Source organism: Pinus tabuliformis, chromosome 2_1, assembly GCF_031772625.1.
Source record: "Pinus tabuliformis cultivar Carrire ecotype Pingquan chromosome 2_1, CPIR1, whole genome shotgun sequence".
Taxonomy (NCBI): domain Eukaryota; kingdom Viridiplantae; phylum Streptophyta; class Pinopsida; order Pinales; family Pinaceae; genus Pinus; species Pinus tabuliformis.
This window is the reverse complement of record NC_142299.1, coordinates 869173363-869190927: the sequence shown is the minus strand read 5'-3', so window position 1 is coordinate 869190927 and position 17565 is coordinate 869173363. Positions and strand designations below refer to the sequence as shown.

General features: G+C 40.1%; 1 protein-coding gene across 2 annotated transcripts in view; it reads left to right on the top strand.

Annotated features, from left to right (window-relative positions):
- SFC (ARF GTPase-activating protein) overlaps positions 1 to 17565 on the top strand; it is a 332752-nt gene that overhangs the window by 136856 nt on the left and 178331 nt on the right. For both annotated transcript variants that reach the window (XM_089403430.1, XM_089403429.1), the window contains exon 5: positions 16534 to 16596. In XM_089403430.1, coding sequence (XP_089259556.1) covers positions 16534 to 16596 — 63 coding nt within the window. The remainder of the gene's footprint in view (positions 1 to 16533; positions 16597 to 17565) is intronic.

The window sequence follows — 17565 nt, the reverse complement described above, 5'->3', positions numbered from 1 at the left end:
CACTTTGTTGGATCATCACTATAGGACACCAACATAGAGATGTATTACTAGTTTCTTCCCTAGAAGTTCCTTACTCTTAGATATTAGGAGTGTTCTCACTTCTTCTTTACCATATATGTAATAGCCCGGTTACATTTACCATTATTATAAACATTGTAACCTTAATCAAATTAAATGAGCTGAGTTGGGGACACGGATTCCAGAGCTGAGGTGGAAAACTGATTGGATGGGGACTAGTTTGTTGGCAGCCATGGAGGCTGTATGGTGATTGGCCTACAGCAGACATAAAAACAAACTAAGGATGTCAAGGCTAACAAACAGAAAAATCAGGAGGAAAAAAGGGACGGCTGGAGCAACATTGATTGGCTTACATGATTTCGGCCAGGCTGTGAAAACAACAATGGGGAAATGGAATCAAACAACTACTTGAACAAGGAGAGCGGGAGGACTTCATTATTTTTCCTGCAAGGCCCTGGAGGGGCAACGGGAAGAGCAGCGGGGACTCTCCTTCATCTTCTGGGCAGAACCTCACATTACAGAGTTTTGGGAGGCAGCAGAGAACACTTTTTCTCTGACACCTTCGATTTAGGAATGACAGTGGCTCAGGAAGTTTATTTGCATATTATGTTGTAACCGAAGGATTTTAACAATTCGCCCAGGGTGGAACTCTGGTCAGTTTATTCTCAGAGATGTGGCAGAGTTCGATTCCCAGCAATGTGGTTGAAGGTGGAGAGGATTGTCGTCTGGAGTCTCATCCCACAAACAAATCTTACTCACGCTTGGGAATCTGTCACGGGTGACGGCTGCAAGTGACTTTGGCTGCAGCTTGTCTATGGTTGGGCAGAAAATCAGAGTCCCCAACTCAGTCCAGAATCATGTACCTGGTATGCTTTTGCATTGGTTTGCCTAGTAATTGAATGCACAGTAGGTTGATGATATGGGTTTTGGCCGGCAACATTGGGTAATACTTCTGTTCCTGTTTATTGATGCATTTATTTCCTTCATGGTTCTCTGCTTATGAGCCACTGGGTGCATGTTCCTATTAATAGTCATTGTGGGTAATTTTAAACCTAACCAGCGCTTGCAATACTGAGATTAACTACACAAGGACACTGACTTACAGAGGCTGGTACCATAAAGTCTATCTTCTGCTTGCCAATAAGTGGTTGTCTCTTTACACACCAAACCTATAGAGCCACAGTATTCTCCTACCCTTGATTCACCTGTCATGTTGTCTTGAATCAGCTCTGTAATAGGCTATTGCTACTGTTTATCGACGGTTACTCCTCAAGGAGATGGCAAAGTGAGCTCTGTGTTACAGACCTGGTGTTGAATGAAATAAGGCTAACTGGTGAAAAAAGGCTTTTCATTGTCAGATTTGGTGTTTGTATAATGAATACATTCAATATTGTCATTTTAACATAAGAGGACGCCTTTAAGATTTTGAAGAAGCGATAACTTAATGAAATTTATTCATGTTATCTTCTGTACATATGATGTTGAAATTTGATGACTAAAAAGTTTCCTGCAATCCCAACCCGGTTTAATTTCACCTTATTATTCCCATTCAGTTAAATGCCCTTTACCATAAACATACATTCAACATATAGAATTCTGGAAATAAAATTTTCAGACATACATTCAACATATAGAGTTCTGGAAATAAAATTTTCAGATTAAAACACATGGGACTGTCAACGCATGCTGAAAATAAATATGGACATAAACAAACCAACAACACATAAAAATACACAGATTTTTGGTCAACTTGGACCCAGACAAAACCCCTTCAATCTTCTCCGGGGAAAACCTGTTAGAGAGCTCTTCAAATTTATTTATCTTTCAAGTTCAAGAAAAATACATTTGTAGACAAAACAAAACAACAAAATACAACTTATCTTTTCAGCTAAAAACTTCTTGAAAACTGTGCCCACTTTCTCTTGATTTCCATGCCCACTTGAAGTTGAAAATATGTACTGTACGTATACGGACTGTACTGTTCAGATTCCGTATGGACTGTATGGATTTCCATACTGCTGTATAGACTGTACGGATTTTTCAAATATTTATTTATTTTTTTTCTCAAAAACTTCTCTCAAATCACTTGCAGCTCACAACATTAAATACTATTCTTACTGTACCTTCTGCTGTCTTCTATACCTTGATTTCCGTGCCCAACTTTGCCCAGAAATCACTCCATCAGCTTGCTGCAACAAATTTCTCCTTTAGAACTTTTCTCCAGCGCTCAGCTTCCTTTCTCCAATCTATTAATGAAGAATGAATGCAGTCTCTCTTTTCTTTTCCCCCTTTCATTTCCCTAAATGACTTTTGGGCAACTCTAAGACCTAATGGCTCAAATTCATTTAGATCAAGGGATGAGAATAAGTATGCATTAATTCTCACTTTCTATTTTTTAACTCACCTATTAAATAAAGTACCCACATTGTACTTTATGTCTAAAGTCACTTTTCACTTTATAATTTAACCAGTGTAACAAGAATAGACGAGTACTCGCGAGTTAAAATCGGATTGCCAGTGAAATGAGCAGAGTTTTGACTCTGCGAGTCAAATCGCGTTGACCTAGTTTGACTCGCAAGTCTGTGTTTGGGCTGATTTTCGCGTTTTTTCCCGAGTCCTGCTAGTTTTGGATTGTCGCTTTATCAGGTTTTCATTGTTCACTACGCTGCTGCCAGTTTGCTTGTTCACTTCGCTGCCGCAGAGAAACCTCATTCCACGACGCTGCTGAGATAGACGCCGCAGAGAATCAATTCTCCATGTCAGTAAATTGAAACAATCCTCACCGATGCCTGTCCTTCCTTGCGGCTGAGTGAGAAAGAAAAATTCCGACAGCGTAGTTTAAGAAAAGGGTGGGCATGGAACACTGGTTTTCGCTTTTCCTTTTTATATGCGTTTTGAACTAGGGTAGAGCCAAAGCATCTACACCTGTACACTTAGTGTCTCTCGGTCTGAAATACTCGTCAATACAGAAGAATTCGAGAGCATGACAGTAACAACCATGTGAAGATTTGCTTGACTCATTTAGGTATTGCATTACAATCACGTTATATTCAGAAAAGCATCCGTACGTTGTAAAGCCACTCTTACCGGAGGTCATTGTCGCAAATTAAAATTATCACTGCAACGTTTTATTAACTGCGGTCTATCTCATGCGCATGACTAGTGAAAAGGGCGTGTCAATTATCTTTATTACTGAAAACCCTTCCCATGAGGAGAGAGACTCAACCTTTAACTCCCATCGTTTAAAATATATATATATATAATAAAATAAGATGCTCAACCTTTTACTCCCATCGTTAAAAGCATTCTTACATGGCGTGGTGAATCTAGGCTTTTCAAATACTCATAAAAGCAATTTCTCATATAGGTTTATAAGCATGTCAATGTCTTCCTTTAGCAATAAGCATCCAACTGTTTTATTTAATCACCTATGCAAATGGTTGAATTTAAACTAAAAGGAAATATATTATTTTATATTTTCCCAAGTCACAAGTTATATATAGATTTGCAAACTACAAATGCGGCAGACTGAGTCCAATTAGAGGAGGCTCCTCTTTTAAGCCTTCATGACTTGGAGAACTTTGAGAGTCAAGAAAGCGAAGGAGTGGGAGGAATCGCTTCTAGTTCTCACTCTTAATAGTCTTCGACTCTTAGTTAGGACTCAAGAGTCAAGACTCAGTACTTTGGATCATGTTTGGACTCATAACATATATGAGATACTTATTCATTCATGATATTTTGGACATCTATTGATATTATGCATTGTTTGGACATGCCTTTACCAAATATTAATGAAAAATGTTTTTTTTTTTTTTTTAATTCAATATATGTGTATATTTTTATTTAATGAATTCAGTGATTTTTTGCCTATTTTTTCCCGATCCGATTAGAACTCTTTGCTCTTTTGCCTTGCCGATTTATTGCCGTTTCTGAGTCTGGTAACATTGAATTTAACATTGACTTTACCACTTATAAAGTCACTTTCACTATATAAAGTCATACTTAGGAAAATAATTATTTTGGACACTTATCCCTAGGTAGATACTAACCCATGGGAAACCACTTGTCCAAGGTACATTAAAAATCAACACTCTCTCTTATCGAGGAAAGTGTTTCTCACCACACCCATCTTGTCCCTAAAATAGACATGCTTGCCTCTTGGCAAGGACTTCGTGAGAACATCGGCCACCTGCTCATATGTCGATATGTATTCTAGCTTCACTGCCCCCTTCTGAACATAGTCTCTGATGAAATGATATCTGATGTCAATGTGTTTTGACTTGTCATGAAACACTAGATTCTCCGTGAGTTTAATGCAACTCTGATTATCACAGAGAATAACCGTCGGTCTCAACTTCTGATCAAATAGGCCATACAACAATTTGCGAAACCAAATGGCCTCACAACTAACCTGGCTAGCAGCGATATACCCAGCCTCAGAAGAGCTCAAAGCCACTGACTTTTGCTTTCGACTGAACCACGACACAACTATTGAACCCACTCTGGAGCAACACCCTGCCCAATCTGAATCTGTGTAACTTGCTAATGTCACTCCATATCCCCGCCTGTAGTCCAGACCATAATCAACAGTCCCTTGCACGTAGCGAAAAATGTGCTTTGCAACTACACAGTGCACCCTCTTGGGCTCAATCATGAACTGGATAAGTGTGTTCACTGCAAAGCATATATCTGGCCTAGTGTTGACCAGATACATCAAGGACCCAATAAGCTGCCTATACAATGTGGGATCCACCAAACTAGAATCTGAAACTTGAAGCTTCTTCCAGTTGGTGATCATACGTATAGACATGGGTCTACAGTTTGCCATGTGAAATATACTCAACACATCCACAACATACTACCCTTGCCCCAGAAAGATATGCCTCTCCTCCTACCACACCTCAAGCCCCAAAAAGTAATGCATCAGCCCAATGTCTTTCATCTCGAACTCCATAGCAAGATCCTCCTTGCAACCACTAATCAGTCTCTCTGCCCCAGTAATGAACAAGTCATCAACATATAACACAAGAATGAGTAGATCATCGCCTACAACAATGTAGTATAGTTTCAGATCTGCATCACTCTTCGTGAAACCCATTTGCTGCAAGTAAGTATCAATCCTCGAATACCAAGCTCTTGGAGCTTGCTTAAGTTCGTGGTGTGCTTGCCTCAACCGACATACATGGATCTCGCGCCCAAGTACCTCAAAGCCTTGTGGCTGCTTAACATACCCCTCCTCTATAAGTCCGTTCAGAAATGCGATCCAATGTCCCCGGAAACAAAAGGAAACAAAACAAGCACACAAGTGACACCGTTGTTTTTGGACAAATGTCCCCGGAAAAACCCAATGCAGGAAAATTGGTGCAACTATTTGAGGGTTTTATTATTATGCAGTTTCTGAATACAATCTGGGTGCCAAAACCGGCTCACCCAACAAAGAATACTCTCAGTAGTAGTACCTCTTAGTCAGAGACAGATGTTTTGGCTAAAACCTCGAATAATCACTCCGGCAGCTTCACAGCTCCAATCTGCCCCACGAAACAACCAACGTTAGCCCTTTCTGGCCCAATGTTTGCCCAACGTCACTTTGGCTTGGCCTGCGTCAGCCTCTGGAGGCACTGCGTCAGCCCTCTGGCCCTCTGCATCACCCACGCTGGCCCTTTGAGGCACTGTGCAGCTCCTGGCTGGCTCTGCGTGAACCCCTGGCTGGTTCTGTGTCCCTCACTCTCGGCCACTGTGCTGATCCTCTTGGTGCTATCTCTGCCTCTCTGCTTCTGTATTTATTGCCCCTCAGCTGCAACTGTGACCACTCTCGACTTCCTCAGTTGCAACTGTGATCACTCTCGACTTCCTAGGCAAACCCAACCCCAGAAAGTCGAAATCTTGATCAACTCGGTGTGTTCTCCAAGTGACCCTCAAGCCTCCTCTTATACTTTTCTCGTTCATAATTGAACGATCGAGATTAAGTCCCTAATCAACGGCTAAGATTAACTCTGGCTTGATCCATGACTTTTGGACCCTTCTAACACAATTTTATATTAATTCATATTAATATTTTATTTTCCATAAGTTTAGACTTTTAGGGACTCCATTCAAAATATTAATTATTTTAATATCTTTCAAACTGCTTAGAATCTGCCCAAACCATTTCTGGGTATTGGAGATCTCATGTGCTTTAGCCTCTCCACCAATTTTCGTGGCTAGAGCACATCCTATGCTAACCCAAATCAACAAAGAAATGAACCTTCTAGCACACCTTACTATCCCAAAAGTTCAGTCTGTGTGAAATTTCACCTGAATGTCCAAAAATATTAGTTTGCTGTCTAAAAATTCAGTTTGTTGGCCAAAACATTGTTTGCTGTCCCAAATTGCTGTCTATTGTTCAAATTGCAATTTTGAGTCTGTAGCTTTGATACCATGTTGAAATTTGATGACTAAAAAGTTTCCTGCAATCCCAACCCGGTTTTAATTTCACCTTATCACTTCCATTCAGTTAAATGCCCTTTCCCATAGACATACATTCAACACATAGAATTCTGGAAATGAAATTTTTAGATTAAAACACATGGGACTGTCAACACATGCTGAAAATAAATATGGACATAAATAGACCAACAACACACATAAAAATACACAGATTTTTGGTTAACTTGGAACCAGGCAAAACCCCTTCAATCTTCTATGGGGAAAACCTGTTAGAGAGCTCTTCAAATTTATTTATCTTTCAAATTCAAGAAAAATACATTTGTAGACAAAACAAAACAACCAAATACAACTTATCTCTTTAGCCCAAAACTCCTTGAAAACCGTGCCCACTTTCTCTCGATTTCCATGCCCACTTGAAGTTGAAAATATGTACTGTACGTATATGGACTGTACTGTACGGATTGTATGGATTTTGATACCGCTGTATAGATTGTACGAATTTTTCAAATATTTATTTATTTTTTTCTCAAAAACTTCTCTCGAACAACTTGCATCTCACAACATTAAATGCTATTCGGACTGTACTTTCCACTGTCTTCTATACCTTGATTTCTGTGCCCATCTTTTCCTAGAAATCACTGCAGATTGCTGCAACAAATTTCTCCTTGAGAACCTTTCTCCAGCTCTCAACCTACTTTCTCCAATCCGTTCATGAAGAATGAATGCAATCTCTTTTTTCTTTTCCCCTTTTTGTTTCCCTAAATGACTTTTGGGCAACCCTAAGATCTAATGGCTTAGATTCATTTAGATCAAGGGATGAGAATTAATGTGCATTTAATTATCACTTTCTATTTTTTAACTCACCCATTAAATAAAGTACCCACATTGTACTTTATGTCTAAAATCACTTTTCACTTTATAATTGAACATTGACTTTACCACTTATAAAGTCACTTTCACTTTATAAAGTCATACTTAGGAAAATAATTATTTTGGACACTTGTCCCTAGGTAGAGACTAACCCATGGGAAACCACTTGTCCAAGATACATTAAAAATCAACATATGACACTAGTGTAACTTCCTCACATGTATGAAGAACACTAAATGAAAAATGTAGTGAGTGAAGCATGCTCTTCATTGCCGACAAAACATTCGCTCATAGGTGAGATTATCGAAGTGTTAAGCTGTCGCCCTGATCATTGTGGTCTGCTTCAAATATATGATATGGCATGGGTTTCAAAGGGATGAATTCAAGTATGAGTCTCTGAGACATTTTGGGCTATAGATATCCTTGAGACATAATACCTATGTCAAAGGAAGTTTGCTATTTACTGTGCATTTCCTTACGGCATGTTTCTCAACATTGACGATCGTATAAAGTCATGAATGTGAGAACAAAAAAAAAGAGTCATGGTCTACTGTTAATTTTAGGTATGTTATATGCTTAGCACAATTTACTTCAATTTTCCATATTAGCTCAATACCAATTCTAGTTTAGCAATCACATTTAGCATGATAGTAAAATGCACATAGAACATAAACATAAACATTAGAAAACAAGCCAAGACAAGAGGACACAAGATGTGGCGCCACCCAGGGACAAACCCAAATGTGGGGAAACCCTTGATCAATTTTTCTTATGTTCTTCAATAGTTCAGCAGAGAGAGAGATAGTACATATACATCAGAAGTCAACACTTTGACTTGACAAGATAAGAGCAAAGATCTTCACAATGAAGGTAACATAATGAGGTAGTTGATCTGAACTCAGGTGAAGACATACTGCTTCAACTGATGCTACAAGGTGACCTCATCAGCGTGCTGCACCTCATTAGCATGCTGCACCTCATCATCATGCTGCACCTCATTAGCATGCTGCACCTCATCATCATGTTGCACCCAATCACTGTGCTGCTCCCATCACAGAGCTGCACCCAATCATTACCATGCTGCATCTATCATTATGTTGCATCCTTCATGCTGCACTATGTATACTGCAATACATCATGTTGCTGCTATACATCCATGCTCATCATCACTGTGCTGCACCATCATGCACCCATCCTTACTGTCACCTATCACATCATTATGCGGCACCACTGTTAGTATGCACTATGCTACACCATTCATCATGCTGCACTATGCATAACTATGCTACACCACTGTCACTGTGCACTATGTTGCACCCTTCTGCACCATGTCGCCCACATCATGCTATCACCTATCACACCATGTCCATCATCACTGCTATGTACACTGCAATACTGTCATGGGACAGCCTTAGCTGCTTGCCATGACTTGCAGCCTAGCAAAGCAGCTAGCTGTAGCAACCCTTCAAATCAAGCTCATCACCAATATGCCTAGGCTAATGGGCCTCTCTTAACCGCAGGTAATGGCTGCGTAATAAGTCTTCCTCCATGACAACTTCTAAACAATGATAGTCCTTTTTCACGCTGGAAGTTCCACTACTAAGGGCTCCTTTTGCTTGTTGCGTATAAGAGCTTTTTCTGCCAACGTATAAGAGTCTTTGACTGTGTATAAGGGTTAGCAATTTGGGCTCTTTAGAATAGCGGATTAGTGCACATAAAACCATGTTTAAATTGCGGCTTAGAACAGTTTGATAGGCCAACGTTAGGGCTGTGTTCTTTCCGGCATATGAGTGGAATAAGTTCAGCAGATATGACCTGCATTTAACCTCCTTCCATCACTGTGTTAGGGACAGCGAAGTCCCTCTTCTTGCTACGTATAGGACAACGTATTGGGGTGGACATAGGTGCCCTTATTCAAGCCTGCATTGAGCCTTCTTACACGGCGTTAGGGCCTACCTTTTAGGCCTCCATTATACAATCACAAGACCTCCTATACTTTGCGGCTAGGCATAATATGGCCCTCCTAAATCAACGTCTAGATGTCAGTGATAGACTTGCGTTTTTGCCCAATCCTTGCTGTGATTCCATCACTGCATTTCGGGCAGTGTAGAGCCTTGTCCATGACAACGTAGAGACTTCTTCATCACAGCTTATAGGGCACCTCCTATTAGGGAAACGTATCACCTAGGGCACTCTTTCTAGATCTCATCTTCATCAAACCCAAAACAGAATGAAGAGAGATCACAAGAGTGAGTGTGTGTGACAAATGACTTAAAGTCCTCTTCTATTTATACTAAAACGTGGAGGATAAGTGGGGGCAATTTGGTTGCTGGCTGACCTTGACGAATTGTCCCATAACACAAATAAATTCATATCTCCATGAATGCATGTCGGAATCAGATGATCTTTAGATCTATCCTACACCTCTCGACGAGAGGAATGCAAGAAAAATATCAGCTGCCATAAATAAGTAGACCCATATGGAGTTTGGCACTAGTTGCAAATTTTAACAGTCCCTCTCAACTAGGGAGAACTCCATCAGCTAATCCATTTACGACACTATACTGTCTCTGCCATCAACGCCCTGCACTGCTTTGCTGAACTAAGAAGAAGAAGAGGTGATCGAGAATGTATCATACCATCCTCTACTGACCTGAAGTTAGTTCCATATAAAAGAGAGTGTCTCATACCACTCTTATTGATCCGGAATCAGTTCCAAAAAAGAGAGTGTATCATACCACTCTTACTGATCTGAAATCAGTTCCAAAAGAGAGAGTTATATCACTCTTACCGACCTGAAGTTAGTTCCAATTGATCCTAGATCAATATCATCCTGGCATAGGGAGTACGGTAGTTACACGATGCGTCCATCGTTACTACTATGGTCCCTCTCCTCATTTCCCTACTCATTGGCTAGATGAGAGGTACTTCCCATAAGTCCCATACTGCATGGGAAGGATGTCTCAAGCAAGAGAAGGATGAACCACTCATCCTGCCTACATATTGCCAGGGGTATCCCAGGGGAAGGTTGAACCACTCACCCTGTACACAACAAATCAGTAGGGGAAGGCTGAACCACTCACCCTATGATTGTATCTCGGCAGGAGAAGAATGAACCACTCATCCTGCCTACATAGAAGACCACTAGGGGAAGACTGAACCACTCACGCTATGGTTGCTCATCGCTTCAAGAAGTACCCCCAAGCTCCCTGGAGCTCCCAGAGCTCAAAGTCCATATCATACAGGACCTTCAGGAGTGAGTCTCTCCACGACTCCTAGTCGTTCTCGGAAAGTCAAGAATTTGACCTTTCCCAGGGGCTTCGTCTGAGTATCGGCAACCTGCACATCAGTCCTAAAGTGATGGAGCCTTCTTCCTCCCTATTGTACCATATCCTAGATAAAGTGGTACTTGATGTCTGTATGCTTGGAGCGGTCATAGAATACGGGATTCTTCAACAATCGAATCCCCCTCTGGTTGTCACAGAAGATCATGATGGTATCCAATGCATGTCCAAACAACTCACCGAAAAGCTTCCACAACCAGGCAGCTTCACATGAGGTCATACTCGCAACTATCTATTTGGCCTCATCGGTGCTCAAGGCAACCCACTTCTGCTTCCTGCTCATCCAGGATATCAAAGTAGAACCCAAAGAGAACCAACACCTTGAAGTGCTCTTGCGATCCTCCACACTGTTTGCCCAGACAACATTCGAATAATCATGCAGCTTCATATTTCCGACAGTGTATCTCAATCCATGAGAGATTGTGCCCCGAAGATACCTCAGAAGATTCTTGGCGCCAATCCAGTGAGGCTCAACCATATATGAGCTCAACATGCTAAATGCAAAACATATATCCGAATGGGAGTTCACCAAGAACATTAATGCTAGAATGAGTTTATGGAACTCAGAGGCATTTCCCAAATCAGGTCCGACATCATTACCACATAACTTCTGAAAGTTAAGCTCCATCGAGGTAGTCACGGGCTTGCACTCCATCATTCCAAATCCAGAATCCAACTCCTTACTTTTGCAAATGAGAGGGTCTGCACCTGTCAGAAAGAGGTCATCCTCATAAGGTTCCAATATGAGAGGTCTATCATCCAACACCTTCAAGCAGTGGTTTGGATCGACTTCACTCCTAGTGAATCTTAGGTTCATCGGACAACTATCAATCCTCTCATATCAAGCTCAAGGTGTTTGCTCTAAAACATAGAGAGCTTTCTTCCACCTGCATACTTGAGATTCCCAATCATGAATCTCAAACACCTCAGGTTGTTCCACATCTGAGGTCTTGCTATTACATGAGGGGAATGGTCCCCTTGTAATATTTCCTTCGGTACATCTCGGACATGTACCTACATGCTCTTCTTGAATTCAGGCATCCCTGTCACCATCTAACTCACATCGGGTAGGGCCCCATAATAAGCATACCTCCAGTGCTATAGAAGAGATGTGTCAACTGACATGGTCCCCAATGGACTTCCTGCAACTTGATACAAATTGCCAACCCTGAACCCAAGAGTAAAAGCATCTTGAAAATTATTTTTTTCAAACACGTACCTTTTCATTGATGAATGCCACCTTGAAACCTTTGACTTCCATTGCTGAAATGGAGACCAGGTTCTTCTTGCGATCAAGTACATAAAGAGATTCTTGTAAATGAATCATGCTACCTTCATTCAATATAAGGGTAGCATTCCCTACACCCTTTCCGGAGAGGTGGCATTGTCTCCAAGAATAATTTCCTAAATTGTATCCTTCTCTATCAAATTAGAGAGAGTTTCCTTCTATCGGATGAAGTGCCTTGAAGCACTACTATCAATAAGCCAGATTCCCAAAGAGTCTGGAGGAGAAGTAGTGGAGAGGGCCAATCTAAGATAATACTCCTTTAGCTTATCAGAAACAACATTTGATTCTTCATAACTGGAGATCCTTGCTTTCTTGAAGAGTCGGCCATTTCCTTGATGACCTGCATTCCCTTTTCCTTTGTCGTGGTACCTATCATTCCTTCGATCATTGAAGATGCCCCTGGAATGATTGTTATCATCTTATCATCATCAAGTGATGTGTCCTTTCTATTCGGACATGCCTTCGCATAATGGCCAAACTCATTGCAAGCAAGGCATCTGCCTTTCCTTTAACCCTTAGATCCGGACTTCCCATTGAAGTGATCTTTAGGTAGGCCATCAGATGCTTCCACTGCGCCACTCTGATAATCTTCTTTGATTTGACTTCACCCTTGGTGAATTTGAATAGGGATGAGGAACCCATTGAGCCTTTTGTCCTTTCCAACTGTCTTTCGTGATTGCTCTTTCACTGTTGCTTGGGCTTTGTCTTCACCTCAGCTCTGATACCATGTTAATTTTAGGTATGTTCTATGCTCAGTGCAATTTACTTCAATTTTCCATATTAGCTCAATATCAATTCCAGTTTAGCAATCACATTTAGCATGATAGTAAAATGCAGATAGAACATAAACATAAACATCATAAAACAAGCCAAGACAAGAGGACACAAGATGTGGCACTAGCCAGGGACAAACCCCAATGTGGGGAACCCTTGATCAATTCTTCCAATGTTCTTCAATAGTTCAGCAGAGAGAGAGATAGTACATATACATCAGAAGTCAACACTTTGACTTGACAAGATAAGAGCATAGATCTTCACCATGAAGATAACATAATGAGGTAGCTGATCTGAACTCAGGTGAAGACATACTGCTTCAACTGATCCTACAACGTGACTCCATCGCCATGCTGCACCCATCACTGTGCTGCACCTCATCATCATGCTGCACCCGTCACTGTGCTGCACCCAATCATTACTATGCTGCATCTATCATTATGCTGCATCCTTCATGCTGCACTATGTATACTGCAATACATCATGCTGATGCTATACATCGATGCCCATCATCACTGTGCTGCACCACTGTTACTATGCACTATGCTGCACCATTCATCATGCTGCACTATGCATCACTATGCTGCACTATGCATCACTATGCTGCACCACTGTCACTGTGCACTATGCTGCACCGTGTTGCCCACATCACGCTGTCACCTATCACACCATTTCCATCATCACTGTGCTGTACTTTGCAATACTATCATGGGACAGCCTTAGCTGCTTGCCATGTCTTGCAGCCTAGCAAAGCAGCTAGCTGTAGCAACCCTTCAAATCAAGCTCATCACCAATATGCCCAGACTAATGGGCCTCTCTTAACAGCAGGTAATGGCTGCGTAATAAGTCTTCCTCCATGACAACTTCTGAACAATGATAGTCCTTTTCTTCCATGCTGGAAGTTCCACTACCAAGGGCTCCTTCTGCTTGCTGCGTATAAGAGCTTTTTCTGCCAACGTATAGGAGACTTTGACTGTGTATAAGGGTCAGCAATTTGGGCTCTTTAGAACAGCGGATTAATGCACATAAAACCCTCTTTAAACTGCGGCTTAGAACAGTTTGATAGGCCAGCGTTAGGGCTGTGTTCTTTCCAGCGTATGAGTGGAATAAGGTCAGCAGATAGGACCTGCGTTTAACCTCCTTCCATCACTGTGTTAGGGACAGTGAAGTCCCTCTTCTTGCTGCGTATAGGACAGCGTATTGGAGTGGACATAGGTGCCCTTATTCAAGCCTGCACTGAGCCTTCTTTCACAGCATTAAGGCCTGTCTTTTAGGCCTCCATTATACAGTCATAAGCCTTCCTATTCTCTGCGGCAAGTCATAATATGACCCTCCTAAATCAGCGTCTAGATGTCAGTCATAGACCTGCGTTTTTGGCCAATCCTTGCTGTGATTCCATGACCGCTTTTAGGGCAGCGTAGAGCCTTGTCCATGACAGCATAGAGCCTTCTTCATCACAGCTTCTAGGGCATCTCCTATTAGGGCAGCGTATCACCTAGGGCACTCCCTCTAGATCTCATCTTCATCAAACCCAAAACAGAATGAAGAGAAATCAAGAGTGAGTGTGTGTGACAAATGACTTAAAGTCCTCTTCTATTTATACTAAAACGTGGAGGATAAGTGGGGGAAGTTTGGTTGCTGGCCGACCTTGACGAATTGTCCCATAACACAAATAAATTCATATCTCCATGAATACATGTCGGAATCGGATGATCTTTAGATCTATCCTACACCTCTTGACAAGAGGAATCCAAGAAAAATATCAGCTGCCATAAATAAGTAGACCCATATGGAGTTTGGCCCTAGTTGCCAATTTTAACATCTACCAAAAGGATGACATGGATTTGCTCACGGCTTATCTTGTCATCTTGTGGACTTCGGTAAATGCAATAAACAGTAACACAGATACATGTTAACTGACACACCAAGCCTGTTTCTAAACCTTTCGAACTTTTCCCTGAGGTTTAGTGAAATTGTTGTACTTTTGTTCTATATGGGACAGACTTCCATATACCAACTCAATCTAGCCATCAAAGACCTTTTCTTCGATAAACTGCTGCTGAAACTTGATGTGCTTGGTTGTAGTTTGAAACTTTTATATACTGGATTCTTGGTCAATGTTGGCATTCCTTAATTGTTGTGGATCTCTTGCTATCGCTCAGAATTTCTTTGAGGGGTTAGTCTCAAGGAATTTTGGATGATCAACTTAGAGAAGCTGCACCTGCCATGGGCACAATCCATTTCACTTTTGGATTAGAGCTTGCTAATCTGAAGGGGGGTGTCCCTAAGGTAATCTTGCTAATTGAAATTCTGAAGATCTGCAAACTAAAGTATCAAAACAGTGAGAAAAGAATTCAGAACTGCAATTGGATATTGCAGATCAGCAGACAGGTTCTCAGAATCCATGTAGTGATCTTCTCAATGAGTGCTAAGTTTCCTGAAGTAAAACGCTCTTCCTATTGTCTGTTCTGTTCTCCAGGCAACCTACAATCCAATTTAACCAAAAATAAAAATAAAATTACCCCATTCTTCTAACCATGCAACGAGAGCCGTGTAACCTAGTAGCCACCTCCGGTTAGTCAAGGGGGTGAGTTACAATATACAATGACTAGTACTAGGAGCATTTTTTTATACTATTGAGAATGAATGCATGCCGCTTGAGGGGATTATTTAGTAGGGACTTGGTGTTGACATTTGCACAACTGATTTCAATGATAGATATGTCTAGCTTACCCTTGCAACATGTTTTCCCCATTTGTAGTTCTAACTTCTATATGTCTTGTTTGTCTTTTGTTGACTTCTTAGGGTACATCCTTTTTGGTAATTATGAGAGGGGATAGATCCTTCGATTTATTATAGGAAATACCTCTTTCAATTTCTTTATTGGAAGTCTGGCGACGAGGAAATGATAGGTACAAACCATAGTTCAGATCTTCCGGAACATATCTATGATAGACCTCGTGCTCTAGAGATTCAATATTCTAGAAATGAAATATCCAACGAGGTAGGACCATCTTGATGAAGATAACAGATCGGTCTTCTGTACTATAAATATGGATCGATTTCAACAAGTCGCACACCCATATTCCAAAAATCCTTAGAGAAAAGTAATTACACGATCAAACTATTTTGTTCTGTTATATTGTGTTCATTTATCTCCTTTTTGTTGATGATTCATGCACCCCGCTGATTAGCTGTTCATTCTTGCATTATTCCTGCCCCTTTGACCTATTTTGGTCTTTTGTGGGCATTAATCATAGGTACATGCTTTCTTATCACTCATGTTTTGATTTTAGAGATGTATGATTATAAGCATCAGGGAGCAAGAGACATACAAATCATGTATTGATTATTTATGGAATGATTGAATGCATCACCATAAGCTTGTTTTATAGATCAAGTAACAAGGTATTTAACTGCCTCCTTAACTAAACTATATTTAATGGTTGTAATCAATGTTTGTTTTGACCTTGTATCTTAGCATTGCTCACTTCACTTTTTCCATAGATAGAGGAACACACATAATAGAACATGATAAAATTATAAATTGAAATATTTTATTGAATTTTTTTTATGTAGAAATTGCCTAGACGATATGTGTTAACACTCTACTCTAATTTAGTACCAAGTTGTTGATTAAAATCCTTCCTTTGTGTACATCTAAATTTTTTTCCCATCTAAAGTGACCTTTGAATATTGTTATAACTTATTTCAATTATAGTTTTCTCAAGTATTTTAAAAATTTCAATTATTTTTTTAAAGGAAAAGTAGTAACTTTGTTTTTATAATCACTTTATACTTTTTGGTTTTCAGGTCGAACGCAAGTTAAATGACAAATTGACACAGTTTGTCAATATTGATTTACAAGATGTGAAGGTATTTATTATTTAATATTGTCTTTAGAGGTGGATAATGCTTGGGGCCTTTACACCACATTTATTGTTGTTTCTTTTTCTCTTGTTATATTCTATCTCTTTTTTTTCCTCGCAAGTTTTTTAACTTCAATCACCTCATATCACTAGAGAAAAAAATGATTTCTTCATATTAACACTGAAGGATAATTAGAGTCATATAATCATGTGATGTTATATTTCCCTACAAACAAAATTTAATCTAAATCTTGTTTCAATATAGCTAAAATGATAGTTACTAAGACCATGTCATTAATGTATGTTGCAATGTATTCTAGGGACTCATATGTGGGGAGCATTGAGTGAAATTTGGCTTGAGAATTATGTGAAGTTGGAATTGATTAAGAGATGTCAATGTTGAATGGACATTTATTTTTATAATTTCGTAGTTTGTGCAAAAGGTTATCAACCATAAAATACACAAACTTCAGAAACAATATATCTCTTATACTGAGGTAGTATTAGAGCTTACGTGCCCCCCCTCCCTCGATACTGTGTGCTAGAGGTTGCCACATTTCGTGGAGCCTTGTGGATAGGTACAAAATGTCACCATTCAACTATGAATGACTTAATAAATGTTCTCCCGACATTCCCAGTTAGTTTCTTCACTAAATATGGAAATTCTCTTGCAATGATCATGCATGTTGAGGAGCATCCAAACACCCTTTATGAAGAAGTGACACGTTAAATACATGCTCGACTTGTTGGGTAGTGTCTCGATAGATAAACAAATAGTGAGATGCCAAATTTTCCGTGACTAGTTGGGTCACATACATGTGCCAAAATAGGCTTGTATGGGCATAAAAAAGCCTAACCTAGTAGGAAAACTAACAAAAAATAAAATAGCAACCAAAAAGAAAAAATTAAAAAAATGAAACTCTACATTTTCTTCTTAAATATGCCCTATGTGGTTTTCTTTATGTTATTTCGTTTA